At 37.1% G+C, this 16246-nt stretch overlaps 1 protein-coding gene across 2 annotated transcripts in view; it reads right to left on the bottom strand.

Annotated features, from left to right (window-relative positions):
* Positions 1-16246, bottom strand: part of LOC579656 (N-acetylated-alpha-linked acidic dipeptidase 2) — a 36559-nt gene that overhangs the window by 3777 nt on the left and 16536 nt on the right. Inside the window, exons 5-17 of one of the 2 annotated variants that reach the window (XM_030999073.1) lie at positions 11161-11286; positions 8826-9018; positions 7642-7732; positions 6970-7059; positions 5902-5987; positions 4683-4802; positions 4292-4377; positions 3866-3997; positions 2949-3034; positions 2564-2654; positions 1942-2194; positions 951-1032; positions 466-558 (exon numbers count right to left, since the gene is read on the bottom strand). In XM_030999073.1, coding sequence (XP_030854933.1) covers positions 466-558; positions 951-1032; positions 1942-2194; positions 2564-2654; positions 2949-3034; positions 3866-3997; positions 4292-4377; positions 4683-4802; positions 5902-5987; positions 6970-7059; positions 7642-7732; positions 8826-9018; positions 11161-11286 — 1529 coding nt within the window. Of the gene's footprint in view, positions 1-465; positions 559-950; positions 1033-1941; positions 2195-2563; positions 2655-2948; positions 3035-3865; positions 3998-4291; positions 4378-4682; positions 4803-5901; positions 5988-6969; positions 7060-7641; positions 7733-8825; positions 9019-9205; positions 9399-11160; positions 11287-16246 lie in introns of both variants that reach the window. The other variant, XM_003723546.3, reaches the window with a different exon arrangement.

The following is a 16246-nucleotide window of genomic DNA, read 5'->3' as shown; positions in this document are numbered from 1 at the left end:
ACCACCTGAAAACTATTCCCTATCACTATAATCATGCAAATACTATTATTTCCTTTGCTCACTATCCCACTGCTGCCACCATGTTATGGTAATTTTCTTTCATTCAGTAGAGAAAATCAAAGTTGTTACATTGAAAACGTCCACGTCCTCTGCCAAAAGAAGAGAAATTTATTCTCCTCCACTTTAATACAAGAGATGCGGTAAATATTTACTTTACCTTCACTTTATCACTCTATACCTTCACTTTATCTCTTTATGCTTTCACTCTTTATGTTATGGTGCATAAGCGACAGCATACAGCTTCAAAATGTTTTATCTGTATGTCCATTACCACATGTAGGATTTACACTGCGAGGCACTGTTAGTTTTGTTAGCAAACTCAAAGGAGTATTTGTCATATATGATATAACATGCCTAAATTAAAGAGGGTTATTACAAAAGTGTTACTTTAGATCATTGTCCTACCTTTGAAGGTTCCTCCCAGGCAAACCTAGAGGGTCGATGAAAGCTCGCTCAAATTGCATAAGCTGATCATTGACACGACGAACGGCGAAGGGACTAAGAAAGAAAAGAGATCAAAATCACATGAAAGGCATATGTCTTGACATTGTTTCATCACAAGACCCCCCCCCCCTAAAAAACAACATTCACGAATGAAAATATTTACGATTGTATTAACAGTGAACTAACATTAGCAATGGAGTTACTTGAGGTCAGCCTCAACTTATGATATGGCTATACAAAGTACATTGGGTTGTAACATTCAAATACATATTCAAAAGATGAAAACTCTCAAATCACAAAAGTTCATTTCTTTGGATTGTCTTCAATGGTTCGAAAATCATATCTGATGGAACAATGGGCTCCCTAAATATTCTCTATCACCTAGGGATGAAGGCATTCATAGGATGACTTGGACTATCACACTTTCACTTTGACATCACACTCACTCATTTTTCTCCATATCTGCCACGTTACTCTCAAAAGCTTTGGCTGCTGTTGTGAGGTTACTGGAAGCTGACTCAATGGTATCTGCAAAGAAATCAAAAACTAAAATTTAGATATACCCTTTTACTGCAGAATATTATTCATATAATGACAGTATAGATATGAAAAACAGTGGACAGAAAATGTAATCACAGCAAGGTTGATTTATAGCATATCACTTGAATATGAATATCGTTTCCATCTGATTCTCACTCAACCCAGGTGATGTAAAGGGGTACCTGGCACGAATTAATTCCTCGAAATGCTAGAGCGCCGCAGTGGCTGCCTTGCTAAAGCCAGGGTAATAATAATCGGAGCAGCGCCAGGAGCGTCACAACATGACGAATATGTGCGCTATACAAGAAGCCACCATTATTATTATTATTATTATTATTTTTAAGTTTAACAATGTACAAACAAGAACAACAAACAGAAGAGAAAATTAGCTGTAAGCACACTCAGCAGGTCTGAATTAACCTACTGCCTTCATAAAAAATAACCTGTAAATTGGGAGAATTATATACAGCCAAATAAACACAGACTTTCAAGGAAGAATGATTTCTAGCTGTGTTATGGGTCAATCTCACATCATTTTGTCAAAAGATCCACATAATTTTTCAAACATATTCTCAACAAATTAACAGATTGTTTTGAAGTACGTTGCCTTTAAAAATCTTTATATATCACTAATATTCCTGTACTTGCTACAAGTACAGTAGATATGGATGTCAAGCAATTAACACACTATCTAACCTTGTATCATGCTTATCATATCAAATGAATCAATTATCGCCCTGGCTTTAAGTGCTCTGTTTTCAGCAATTTATCACCAAAGACAGCACAACACGAAAGGAATCCTACCCAGCATCCAGTTCCTACTCCTGGGTTAAGAAAGTCAACGGCTGATATCATGCCTAAATTGCAGGATATTTTTTGCACATTGGGAACACTTACCCCATGTAATGCCTTGCTCGGCCATCTGATCTTCATAGAAATCCTTCAAGGTGGCGATGGAGCCAGTGATCTTCTCGGCGGTATCCACAACACCGATAGGCAGTATGAGACTGTCGGCAAGACTACGGGCTAGCTCCGCCCAAACCCTGGTGACAGCCAAGTGATACTCGAAAGAGTGGTCCATGATCTCACTGACCAGGAAGAACGTCTCGTACATGGAGTGGTAGAGGGGGTAGCTTGATAATCCTAAATCCTGTGTTTACAAACAGTATAAAATGAGGTTCAGGCACGTTATGTATTCTACACTATATGACAAACTGTCAGTTGAAGCTTACATGGATAGCAAGATAACAAAAAGAAGAGTAAAAATAGTTTTAATAAGAAATTAAATTTTTAACATAATAGTTTAATCTTTGAGCAGTCCAAAAAATAACTAAATATTAATAATTCTGTAATCGTTCTGCTTGGAAATTTCAAAACTGTATTTACAGGTGTATCTAGAAAGCAATCTGTCTCAAACGTGAATAAAAACAATAAGTCACTCACATTAAAAACAAACATGACTAAATATTACGAACTGTCTGGAAGAATGATGCGCTGCTATGTTAAAGTTTGAACTTACTGAGTTAAAGGTATATCTGAGATCCACAGAAGGCACACCTATCTCTCCCAGAAAAGATGCATAGTCACTCCCTGAACCTATATTACGAACACTGAAATAAAGAAAGAAGACATGTGATGATAATTTTAACAAACTTTTGGGGGTCTTTTTTTTAATCCTTCATACCATATCCATCAATGTGAAAAGTGTATCAATTTCCACATATGATATGATTTATAATAACTTGCAGGTAATTATAACTTACACCTGATTGTAATCTAAGAATAAGTTCAACTTACAAATGATTATGATTTATGGTTACTAATAACTGTAACTTATGATTACAATTCACTGAAGTTCTCTGTGTTTGGTGATGCGATAGTGATTGTACTAGCTATCAACCTACCTTGGTCTGTCTCCTCCTTTCCCTGTCCTATCCAGCCATGTGTCGTACACAGTGCTGCTGTGCCCAGGAAAGGGGACATCAGGCACCTGATAAGGCAATAGGTTGAAGTAAAGTTGAGAGAGTCATGGAAAGTGGTTGATATGGAACAAGGTTGATTGATTGCTAGTGTCACCTGACTACTGATAAAGCATGCCCCTGCTTATAAGTTAGCAATTAGGGTTCGGACCGCTTTAAGTCGTCTTCGAGGGACTTGATGAGGATTCATGACTTACCAAATGGCACTAGCATATATAATTGTTTTTGCATCCGAGATCTCCTGGTTACAAGACCGTTGCTCTATCCTTCAAAAAGGAAGAACTTGCAGCGGGTTTATAGATGAAATCATCACAGACTGTGGAGTAGGCCTTGTACATATGACGTGGTTGACTATTAAAGATCATAGCACTTTGGGATACATTTGATGTAAAATTGATTGGGACACTATGTCTGTCATTTGACAGACCACTATTGATACATGTTCTGTAGTTGAAACATTAATCATATGATTTTGGACATGTTAAAGTACTTAATATTGTCAATTAATGGCCAAAACAAGGCCTAAAATGGCTTTTAGTAGAGAATCATGTTCCCTTTGATAAAATGTGAAGCAGATGACGGAATATGAAGCAAATTGATTAAATACACAGTACACAGAAACATTAACATACGAAAAATATCAACCGATTAATAAACACCAAAAAGAGTAAAGGTAAGAAGAAAAACAATATGAAGAGAAAAAAGAGAATGAACTTTGAAGCAAATTTTTTCTTTTAGAATTGATACCAATCATGCATCTTCTTTACACAAGAGATTTTATTTTTCTCTGTATGAAATTTCAAGTGATCTGTGGAAATCAAAATAACTGAATCTATACTCACATTTTTTGTAGCAGAGAAAACGGCTTCATAGAGGTTTGGAGTTGATTTTAGCCTGAAGGTATAATTTCCTTCTACAGAGATGTCAATATTGAGGTAAGCCACTGTCCTGGAACCGAGGTTCTTGGTAAACTCCTGCACAGTAAATAAAGAGTATGGTCAGAATGACACGCTCCACAGATTATGAATATGAAAAGCAAGGTGATTTAGAATCTACTTCTGGTAAAATTATAAAAAAATAGATTTCAAAGGCTCTCTATAATGATACTAGTTTATTGCTCCAGGTTCGGTGCATATAGTGTTAGACGTGAAGGGAAGAAGTCATATTATGTGCTGGAATGGTAAACTCTCTAACATGTGGCTGCAGCCCTTACTGATCTTGATATTGCCCAGTAGCCAGGACAGACTAGGAAGACTAATTCACCTTACCTCTACCCACTCTGTGGATCCGATCAAGGAGTACTCCTCCGCAGCCCAGCTGGCAAACACAATGGAACGACGAGGGCGCCATTTACCTGCAAGTTTAATAGCATTCAAACTTTCATTTCAGGTTTCCTTTTTTATATCTTTCTTTTCATTTATGAATTCCTTCTATTTCTCGCTCTTGGAAGACTAAGAATAATGGTGAATAATTACTATCTCCTCCACCTTGGTATATAGATATACATGTGATATATTTGAAGTCAGAAAGATTGGAAAATGTAGAATTGGCTCTACATATTATAATAAAACCTTTTCAAATCAAATAAAAATAAACATTAATTTGATATCTTAAGAGAGATTTAATTTCCTTAGGAATGGAAGTGTCAAGATTACTTACCATCTTTGACCAGCTTGCCCATAGCTCTAGACATTTCCATCAGGGCTGCTGTGCCACTGGAAGGGTCCACTGCACCATACACCCAGGCATCACGATGGTTACCAGCTATTATGTATCGATCTAATACCAACAAAAAGTACAATGATACAACATCAAATATGATTATATTTAATTTATTTATAACATATGTGTGCAACAAAGTACATTTACTAACAATAAAATGATGAAATCAACCATATCTGTGGCTGATTATATTGATGTCATTGGAGTGAGAGGGGGAGGAGTTGTTGTCTTATACCCATTATAAAATATTGATAGTCATTCATCATTGAATATGTTCACCCTCATATTTCAATGTGGTATTATAGCAAAAAGACATGGAAACCAAATCACAAATAAAATATTTGTAACAGTACATTTATCATGCACCACGAATCTACTTTGTTAAATGTACCCGGTAATATTCTAGCAATTTATTTTGGTATTCTTCTCATGATAACTGGAACTGCCATGCATCTACTCCCTATCTCCTCCCTTTTATTCTTTGTCCTCTCACTCAACTGTTATTATTTGTTATATTTATCTAAAATTGGTTCTGTGTATCTTTTTTTCCAGTTCATATCAAGTAATTTTGTGGGCTTTTAATTATCAAGTTTATGCTTTAAAATAGCCCATGCATATGACTTTATTCTAGAAGTGTATGTCGCCTCTCATGAGTGTTCTGTTTTTTATCAGAGTTAACACCATTTTATCTGACTTGTAAATGAAATTTATTAAAGTCATTATGAGGAAATATTGATAAATAAATAAATAAATGTACATATTATGAGGGTGCTGTATAATTCCAATAATCTGCTCAAATTGAATAAATGGGGGTGTTGAATAATACCAACATGATAATATAATATATAGCTGTTTATACCCAATTTAAGAGAGCTCTATATAAACAGTTTTAATCAAGCTAAATCAAGACCATCAGTAGTTTACAACTAATTTATGAGGTGCTATATAACTCCAACAATACAATGGTTGTCAAATAAACATTGACTTTATTTTTTATAGCAAATAACACTGAATTTATGGGGTTGCTACATATAACCAAACCAACAAGACAATTATATGAAATAAATCATCAATGTATTTAGCTGTTCATATTCATTTAATTTGCTTCAGGCAAAATAGTAAGAACAAAATATTTATATTACTACTATTTATATACCTGGTTCAATTGAGCCTCTTATAATGCCAATGGTGTTGTAGGTGAAACGCTCTTCATTGTGGGTATTGACTTCAAGTTTTACAGTTCTGTTTAGAAAGGAAATCAGTGGGTAAATTCATAAGGTATGATAAATCACAGTAATGTAGATCTGAATCCCTGATATGTCCTGGATATGAGGTAATTGCATCATAAACTAAATATACTAGTAGATTATTTGCAAGACTAAGATAATGATCTTGATAAATCATTGTTTTTCTCATTCAAAATTATACTTTGGTTGAAGTATCATTCAGTATTTTATATATGATGTGATACGCTATTCACCTCAAGAGTAATACGCTGCTTCCCCTAAAACCATGGAAACACACACACACACGAACAAACACACACACACATAAATTGTAATATATCTTCTTAAAGGTAAATAAATAAGTATATCAAATTTCCTGTCACATTGCATCAAGCATATATGGACAAAGAAGAGGTAAAGTCCTCACACAAACTGATGACAAACTTTCCAATATGCTCTTCCACACATTCATCGCCATTACTGAAATACCTGATCAGTCACATAACAATGGTTCAAGTTTATTAGCATACTCTTTTATTGATGCTTCGGCAAGACCGACAGTGGCTAGACTCATGTATAACTTAATGCCTACAGAGGGTGAACATCACCTTATCTTAACATTGCATCATTGCTGTATGAATCGATTCATGCACATTTACACCAAAAGAGAACATTTCAGAATGGAAGCTCTCCAAGTTATGGACAATTTGAAAACACTCTCGCTTCAGTTTCAATGTTTATATATCCTCTGAAAACATAATCATGAAGCAAAAAGGAAACCACATTTACTAAGCTGGTGATTGGGAATACTAGCTTGATTTCCATATTTATCTTTGCTCTCAGCTATTATATCATTCCTACTAAATATATATGCCAAATAGCATTTCCTTGTGTTGTTGAAAATAATTGCTAAAAGAATTTTAGCCACTATTGTCAGAACTTGAAGTCCGATTAAGACATCAAATGTGGAAAAATTCTCAAGTTCACAATTTTCTCACCTTCCTCCAACATATCCTGGTCCTAGGTTGTATGTAAGGTTGTGGATATTTCCCTGCCATTCATCTGGTGCTTTGGGTCCAGCAAGCTGTCTATTCAAAGGTATTAACAGAAATTTAAAAGGGATTTAAACAAATCTTTGTTAATAATATTTTTTTTTTAAATGTGATAAAAAAAATTCATGTTAGGATATAAACCAAGGTGATTCAACAGTCTAGCATAAACCACTGTAAAACATCAAATAATTTTATGCCTGCTTATAGAGTGCTCTGGTTGTGTCTTTACTTTAAAAAAGATCAATGCCAAGTATTATAGTATTATAGCTTTGTTATGGAATAACCAGTAAATTACCTTTTTATGTCATTCCATAAAAACCTAAATAAAATTAAACATTTCATCAAAATAATGGATGGTTGATAGAAAACCCCAAAGATATGAAAAAACCTCATATTTAAATATACATTAACATATTAATAACTTCTAGAGCTTTATTGAAATGTCAATAATATTTTGTATTCAAAATTGACAATATCTGGAAATGTAATTCTGTAATGCTTAGAATTGACCTATAGCTGACATGGCTACTTCATTATCCCCTTGTCACAAGGTACCGGTAGTACTATATGTAATAATTATACCAAGAAGTAACATACACATGTAATAAATGTACCTACTCTAGAATCATCTTGGCATCGCCATAGCCAATCGGTTGAACCGGAATGGTGGGAAGGCCAGCAGCATCTTCGGATGTCTTGTAAGCCGTTTCTGGAAAAATGATCATAGGAATAATTAAAAAAGTGGTTCCAGAGTCAACTCTCTGGATGTTGGAGGTTATAAGGCTCTTTCCCTACAATGGGCCACCTTCTGTGGTTTGGCTAAAGATTTTTTTGTACAGAGCTCTGAAAAATATACTAGTGAATAAGGAGAAAAGGCAAGTTTTCTCCACACACTGCATCCTTCTTTTTTTGGTTACCATATTGCATTAGATAGATACCAGGGGTATTTATCTTTAAAAGAAAATTTACCCTAGATTGCTTAAACTGACAACATCATGAACATTTAAAAATTGCTATTTTCCTTGCAAATTGGCATTTTTTTCCTTCTTCAAACCATTAATACTCCCTGTTAAAGTAGGCTGTATATTCATTAATTAAGATATCTTGCTTTTTATTGGAAAGATATAGCAATAAAGGAAATACAAGCATTCCAAATTTTAAAGAGCTAATAATGTAGCTCTCAATTACTTCCTGTCCTGAAAGGAAAACAGTTCAAGCAGGCTGAGTACTACAAAAAGTGCATTACTAGGATACTTGTCTCTTGTCATCTTAACTTTTTCTGCGGGCATCTTTGAATCTAAGTTCCAAATTACCAAATCAGAATTGGTTGTTAGTTATTTTTGGGGTGCTAATTGACCATTTGCTTGGCAGAACAGGAAGAGATAAATTTGTATCAATTTTTATCAATCAGTGTATATTATGCATGGCTCTCTTCAATGACAGACAAGTGATTTTGTAGTACGTACCCTCTTACATTGTCAATGAACTTTCATTGAGTAGAATTTTAATACAATACGGTCACACTTCTCAAAGCATGTTCAATACAAGTGAATGATTTCACATGCACTATATTTAAGCGACACAGAGAAATATAATAGAATGCAAAAAGTGTAAATAACCCATAATAACAATAAGTGGGACATCATCAAAGCACCAAAAAACTGTGTAGGTCTTTTACCACCCATGCCATTGAGGTAAAAGAAGAAATTAAGTGAACCAGTTAATATTACTAACGTTAAGCTGATAACTTGGCAGAATAAAACATATAAATTCCTGATGTAGAAACTACCAAGATGACATACCATAGGAAGGGTAACCTGGAGATAAAGGATCTCCTCCTACACTCTGATAAGAGTACAGTGATCCCCTCTGTACCCCCGTTTCTGGTAAATACCAGGTGTCTGGGTACACCCCTAAATCACTCTCTACGGCATAGTCAGCTGGGTCAGAGAACAGTATCAACCCAACAGCCCCAAAGGCCGCTGCTTCCTCCGCCTATCAAGTACAAAACATAACGATCACTCTCATCAGGCATGATGGGATATGTTCTTTTAAAGGGGAAGGCTACCCAGATAAAATGTTGCTTGGAACAGGAGCAGAAGAATGAGAGGATGCAGCTTCGTGAAGCTTGTTTTTGTTGAAAGCAAAGGGGGAGGGGGGCTGGATGGAATTGGATGCTCACCGTAAGAGGGGTATCCCGGGGAAAGGGGGTCTCCCCCAAGACCCATGGGGATGTGAAGGGACCCTCGCTGTACCCCTGTGCCAGGGAGGTACCAGGTGTCTGGGTACACCCCCAGGTCATTCTCAACAGCATAGTCAGCAGGGTCGGAGAACAGGATGAGACCTGCTGCACCATATTTAGTAGCATGTTTAGCCTGACAGGGCAGAAATAAAAGAATGAAAATAAAATGAATAAGCCATATATTACTTCTCTGAATGTAAATGCCACATTTCACCTCAAAGCATAGTTAAGGATGGAAATGATCATGCATTTTTAAAATTTTCTTTAGCAGTTGATCAATAAGGGGTGCAATTAGAAAAGCAGATCAGTGATACCTACAGATGAATTAATGATGCAGTTCATGAATAATTCTACTTATAATAACATTTGGAATATTGTTGCTTCTCCATAATAATTCAAAGCTGTACAAGACACCGTACATGAATAGAATATTCAGGAATACAAAACTCTGATATTTGTTGTATAAATAATCTAAAATAATAATAACCTATGGATGCTATTGTGAAGCATACAGCAGACAAAACAAGATCAAAGTTCTGTAAAAGTATAAGGATAGGGATCGAGGATAGAGCAATTTCAACAGATGTTTTGCTATGTATGTTTTTTATGTGGTAAACTAAAAAATATATCTCATATTCTTTATTTCAAATTTATGCTGTACAAAACTAATACACTACAATGCATAGATTCTTTTATTTTAGTTGCTTCCCAGTATTACTAATGGAGTTTGTGTATTCTCACAACTGACATGAATACAAAAAAAGAGCTGCAGCTATTTTCCTTGAAAATTTCAACATGGCCAAGTATAATGGAATTGTTTCTTAGCAAGCCTTATGTTTGGGTGTATACATGGATTAGCTCCAACTGGACTATGTAATAATGTTGAAATGGTAGTTGATAGACAAGTATTCTTTTCAAGAGGGCACAATAAGGTTATCATGAGGATTCTTCAAAAACACACAAAGTGGGATACCTCCATGTTTAAAAGCTCTGTAGATATTTTAGGGTCAGGTTTTTACTATCTCTAAATGGGTCTATTGACTTTGAATCCAAGGTGGATTAGGAAGCCTACACATGCACACACACACACACACACACACACACACACACACACACACACCATTGATACTGATGTGTCAAGTCCAGGGTCCATGTGTGCATGCTAATTAGATGATATTTATATATGCGTCCTTGCCTTTGATAATCTATGATTTTGATCTGTTATCTGAACCAAAATCAAGTTCAAATTGAGACACTCATCAGTGTACGTGAATTCAACAGATTAATGCACCACTACAATGGCAAGAAGTTTATATATTGTCAGAACTTAAGCATTTTCTACACAAAAGCGGGACAAAGATAAAAACTAGGACATCAAAAGAAAATGAGGTGATAATGAGAACAAACATGAGCACTCAAAATAAAATTTATTTGTTTTCAACATTTATTTTATAATTTATTAATAAAAAGGACAAGAAAATTTATGAAAGATTATCTGAAAACTTGTAACAGTAAAACTGACAATAAACCTCCAAGGAATCTCCATGCAACATATTAAACAAAGTTATAACACGTACAAAACATGGATGACATAATTATACCAACTGTTTTGGGTCCTTATTCAATTTCGGATTGATAGAGGTCCCAAAGCAATAACTTAAACATTTTGAAAATCTCTATATAAGAAAGTGTTTTTTTTAAATACTTAAAACTTAAACATTTTGAAAATCTCTATATAAGAAAGTGTTTTTTTTAAATACTTAAAACTATATGCATTAGAAACAAGAAAGTCTCATCTACAATGTCATTTAACACTGACTTATGCAAGAATTTTCAGAATAAATGTGTTTGAAGACGAATATTGATGAAGGAATACAAAATTTAGGCTAACTTACTTTGTCTCCTCTGAATATTTTTCCATATCTGGCTATAGCTATCTTTCCAGTCAAGTCGATATTGAGTTCGCCTGTTAGTTTCTGGAAATCTTCAATCCTTCCATAATTCACGTATACAAGTTCTCCCTATGAAGAAATATAAGAGGATAAAAAAACTAGATGGAATTCGACTGCGCGCAGTCGAAAATGATGCCTCCGTTATAGAGCAATTTTACAAACCAAAACAGAAAAACGTGAATTCACGTTCAATGGTAATCCATTGACAGGTTCTCAGAATATTGTGATTATAGTCCGGCAGCCAAATCCAGATTATTGGCCTAACCTTGTTTTAGGGTCTATAGTTTTTTTTTCAATGGATTATGATTGCCTAAACCTTCTATTTGAAGAATCCGATTGCTGACACTCTGTCAGCCTTGAGCAATTTAAGATATGTGACGTCATACAAAATGGCCGCCAAAGTACATGATTTTTCTCTAAAAATGTATAATAAATATATAATAGGGCTTTTTCTACAATTTTGGGCAGCCAAATGTCTGTTTCTCTCTAGGACCATCACTAAAAATTGTTTCGTGATGTTGCACGGCCATAGATGACAAGCTAATTTGCATATTTTGAAATAGCGCCCTCTATAAATATATTAATTTTGCATAAAAATAGGTGTGCCAGCCAAATGCCAATTTCTTATTTCTCAATGGATTATGACTGCCTAAACCTTCTATTTGAAGAATCCGATTGCTGACACTCTGTCAGCCTTGAGCAATTTAAGATATGTGACGTCATACAAAATGGCCGCCAAAGTACATGATTTTTCTCTAAAAATGTATAATAAATATAAAACAAGGATTTTTCTACAATTTTGGGCTGCCAAATGTCTGTATCTCTCTAGGACCATCACTAAAAATTGTTTCGTGATGTTGCACGTCTATAGATGACAAGCTAATTTGCATATTTTGAAATAGCGCCCTCTATAAATATATTAATTTTGCATAAAAATAGGTGTGCCAGCCAAATGCCAATTTCTTAGATCTACGTGACGTTAAACACATATTATATGCTTCGTATGCATGAAATAATTACGATTGTGCTGCATTTATCTTACATATTTTTTGGTCTAAATTAAGATACATGTAAAGAAACCAAGATCTACAAGAGAATCAGTGAGAAGTGATTTTACGGTAAATTATTGTTCCATTCATAGGCTTTATTTAGACCAGCATTGATCCAGCGTCAGTGAATGATGATAAAGCATTTGGCATCGGTACCAGACAGATGCATGAGTTTTAACAGAAGTTACCTGGTGGATTCTATGACACAATTTCCAAGAAAGTCTACAACGGGTACCTGACAGAAATTGTCAGCCCAGACACCAACTGTAAACCAAAGTGTTTCTGGAGTTTCATAAACAGCAAGCGATGCGATGCTTCAGGGTTGGCTCAATTGAAATAATCTAATGGAATGACTTACTCAGATAGCCTCTCAAAGGCGAACATTCTAAGTAATCAGTTTTCATCCATCTTCAACTGCAATGAAGATATGACTAGTCTGAGAGACAAAGGACGAAGCCCCTACCCAAACATGGATCACATAACTATCTCGCCACCAGGTGTTCTGAAGATCCTGTCTGAGCTTGATGTTCATAAAGCCACTGGTCCTGACCAAATCCCAGCCAGACTTCTGACCACCAAACTGACACCTGTGTTCCCTCTATTCTTCCAAGACTCCCTTAACCAGAGCGTGCATACCTGATAAATGGAAGATGGCTATATATATTGATCCCATCTTCAAGAAAGGTGACCGTAGCAAGCCAGAGAACTACAAAGCTGTCTCTCGGACGTCAGTAACCTGTGAAGTACTGGAGCACATCGTTCTTAGCAGCAACATGAACCACCTTGAAAGCCACAACATCTTGTCTGATGCACAACATGGCTTTCGAAAGAAGCAATCCTGCGTCTCACAGCTTGTCCTTGCTGTCCTGGACATTGCCAAAGGCATCAATGCAAGAGACCAATTGGACATGACACTCCTTGGTTTCTCCAAATCATTTGACAAGGTTCCCCATGGAAGGCTAGCTGGTACACAAGCTCCAATTCTATGGAATCTGGGAACCCACACATGCTTGGTTTTCTGGCTTCCTGAGTTACTGGACCCAGCAGGTGTTACTGGAAGGACCCATCTCCAACACCAGCCAAGTAACATCTGGCATCCCGCAAGGCAGCGTTATCGGCCAGATGCTGTTTCTCCTCTTCCTCAATGATCTGCCACCGTACCTCTCCCCAAACCCAACAGTCAGGCTCTTTGCTGACGATGGCATGCTATATACAGCAACATCAAGACATAGGAAGACGCCTAACGTTTCCAAGAGGATCTTGACTCACTGCAACGCTGGGAGCGTGATTGGCTGATGGAATTCATCCCACATAAATGTCAGGTTCTACATGTCACCAATAAACGCAAATCCATCATCAAATTCATGGACAGACCCTAGATGACAAAAATATAGCAAAGTATCGAGGTGTTGAGTCACAGAAAAACCTCAGCTGGAACCCACATATCAACATTATCAGCAAATACTCCAACTCCAACTCCAACCGTGCCTTTCTTCAAAGAAATATCCAACCATGTCCTAGAAAAGTTAAATAATTGTGCTTTCAACCAATCATGGAGTATGCCATCATTATAATTATATGGGACCCTAACACTCAAACAATTTATTTTTAGCAATCATCAAGAAGCTTGAAATGGGTCAACGGCGCTATGTCCGCTCCTTCTGCAACGACTACTGCAGGACAAGCAAAGTAGAAGCCATCCTGAACCAGCTCAACTGGCCAACATTACAAGAACGCAGGGTACAGGCTCAGGTGATGATGATCTTTTGCATCAACAACCCGCTGAAAGACTTTCCACATACTTTCCTTACTCCATCAACATCCCTGCACAGAGGGCATTCCAAGAAGATAATATGTTCATTTTGCCTGAATGCTTGTCTAAAAGAGGAGCTTCTTCCCGGATACAATAAGACTCTGGAACTCCCTCCCTTTGCACCCTCAATTGTACCTCTTTTTTAACAGCTTCAAGCAAGAGTTTCTTGCTGTGCAGCTCCTGCTATGACTAAATAGTCAAATCCTAGAGAGGCAGGTCCTGTTGCAGTTGCTGCAGACAAATTTCATGCGTGGCTGTGCTGTTGAAGCCGTGGCTAGCTGCCGTCTTTGTTGCCTTTTCTCCTCCCACTGTTCTACTCTCTTCTGATCACTCCTCTGTATACATGTCTTCACAGCGCATCTCCATTTGGGGCAGTCTGAAGCATAGGCTTCCCATTTTGTAGGGTTGATTTCACTGGCCTCTATATCCCTCTTGCACAAATCCATGAAGCAAAGGCCAGGTCTTCTAACAGTCCTGGTTCTAGTCGCTAACTTTCCCTACAAGATGTCTTTTGAAATGCGGCCGTCTTCCATACGACTGATATGACCAAGCCATCTCAGCCATCGTTGTTATAGAAGAGCGTAGATGGTCATCATCCCTCCTTTTTGAGGACATCCTTGTTTGGAATGTGGTCCTGCCATTTGATGCCTAGGATTCGCCTCAAGTAGCGGAAATGGAAAACATTCAAACGGCGCTCCTGACTTGCATACAGGGTTCACGACTCACTGCCATACAGGAGAGTGCTGAGCATACAGGCCTGGTAGATCTTCATTTTCGTGTTGGTGGTTTATAGTAAAGTGTTCTTCCAGGCCTGCTTTGAGTGTCTAGCAATCTTGGTTGCTGCCTTGCCAATGTGAACGTTGAGCTCGAGATCAAGGGAGAGGTTGCTTAATACATGGAGCCGAGGTAGGTGAAGTTTTCAACCACTTGGAGGGTGTAGTTTAATTAACATTGGAGGATTTAAAAGTCTATGACACCTAGTTGATCTACTCTAGAGTAATAGGACTGCAGGCAAGTTGAAGATATGTCAATATCAAGAATATTTTGTCATGAAAGCTTTCACCAGGTCAAAGGCGAACTTGAAGAATTTGACAAAGGTTGACGTGTCACTTGAGCAACCTTGTACAGCCCGTTTGATGGTTGTGCTCTACTCTTGATTAAAATCTGATGATCTTTGGTTGGTGTGCCACCAGGGTATCTAGAAGTCATGACGAAACGAGAGTCATCCAAAAGAGTCTTCCTTCCCACCTCACTGCTTCCCTCCCAGAAACTACTGACAACAAACTACAGTTGATCGACATCATAATACCGGTATGCGTGATTCTGCAGAATGATGAGGTGTTCAGAAACAGGCAAAAGCACAAGCTGGTCATTACCGGTCAAGATGAGGTATCTGTTGAAGTGATACCAGGCAGCGATGTCATGCCAAGGGAAGATCTTTCCATAACACATGAAGAAGCAGACAACATCATAGTACAGCAAGCGATTCAAATTGCTGCTAATGAGAAAAGGTATGTTAGGGTCCTGGCTGTTAGGGTTAGGGTCCATCATTATCTACATGAATAACTTAGAACGCCAATGATCATGGCGTCATCAAAGAGCGAACTGTTATTGACATTCCTGCCACTGTACACAAGTTAGAAGATATCATTCCATCGATGTTGGCAGGACATGCGTTGAGGGGATGCGACACTATTTGGGCATACTTTGGGATTGAAAAGGGTACATGCATTGCTGAAAGTGATGAAGCAGAAGATTTGACTCCCTTTGGACTCAGTTGGCAAGAGAGCTCATCTGCAAACATGTGTGTGGAAGCACGCCTTGCAGTCACGACCCACATCATTGGATCCTACAAAGTATGGCTATGCAAAAGAAGAGGAAACCAAATCCCTGATCCCTGTCACAGTACTTACAAATGTACAACTCGCACCGGACAACATATTAAGGTTAATACGGTGCACTTGTGCGAGTGGAAGCCTATGTAAATCATCACGGTGCCAATGCAACAAAGCAAAACTAGCATGCACAATTTTCTGTGGTTTTCGCGCCTCTGTCGAGTGTTATAATTAGGATCAAACTAAAGCAGCAAATTATAGCCATTGGAAGGTGACCATGTTTGGTCATTTTGGGTGGATATTTCGCTTTATTAAACTCATAAATTCCCTTG

Source organism: Strongylocentrotus purpuratus, unplaced genomic scaffold (genome assembly GCF_000002235.5).
Source record: "Strongylocentrotus purpuratus isolate Spur 01 unplaced genomic scaffold, Spur_5.0 spur5_scaffold_5, whole genome shotgun sequence".
In the NCBI taxonomy this organism is placed as follows: Eukaryota; Metazoa; Echinodermata; class Echinoidea; order Camarodonta; family Strongylocentrotidae; genus Strongylocentrotus; species Strongylocentrotus purpuratus.
The sequence above is the reverse complement of the archived record's forward strand: the minus strand, read 5'-3'. Positions and strand labels throughout refer to the sequence as shown.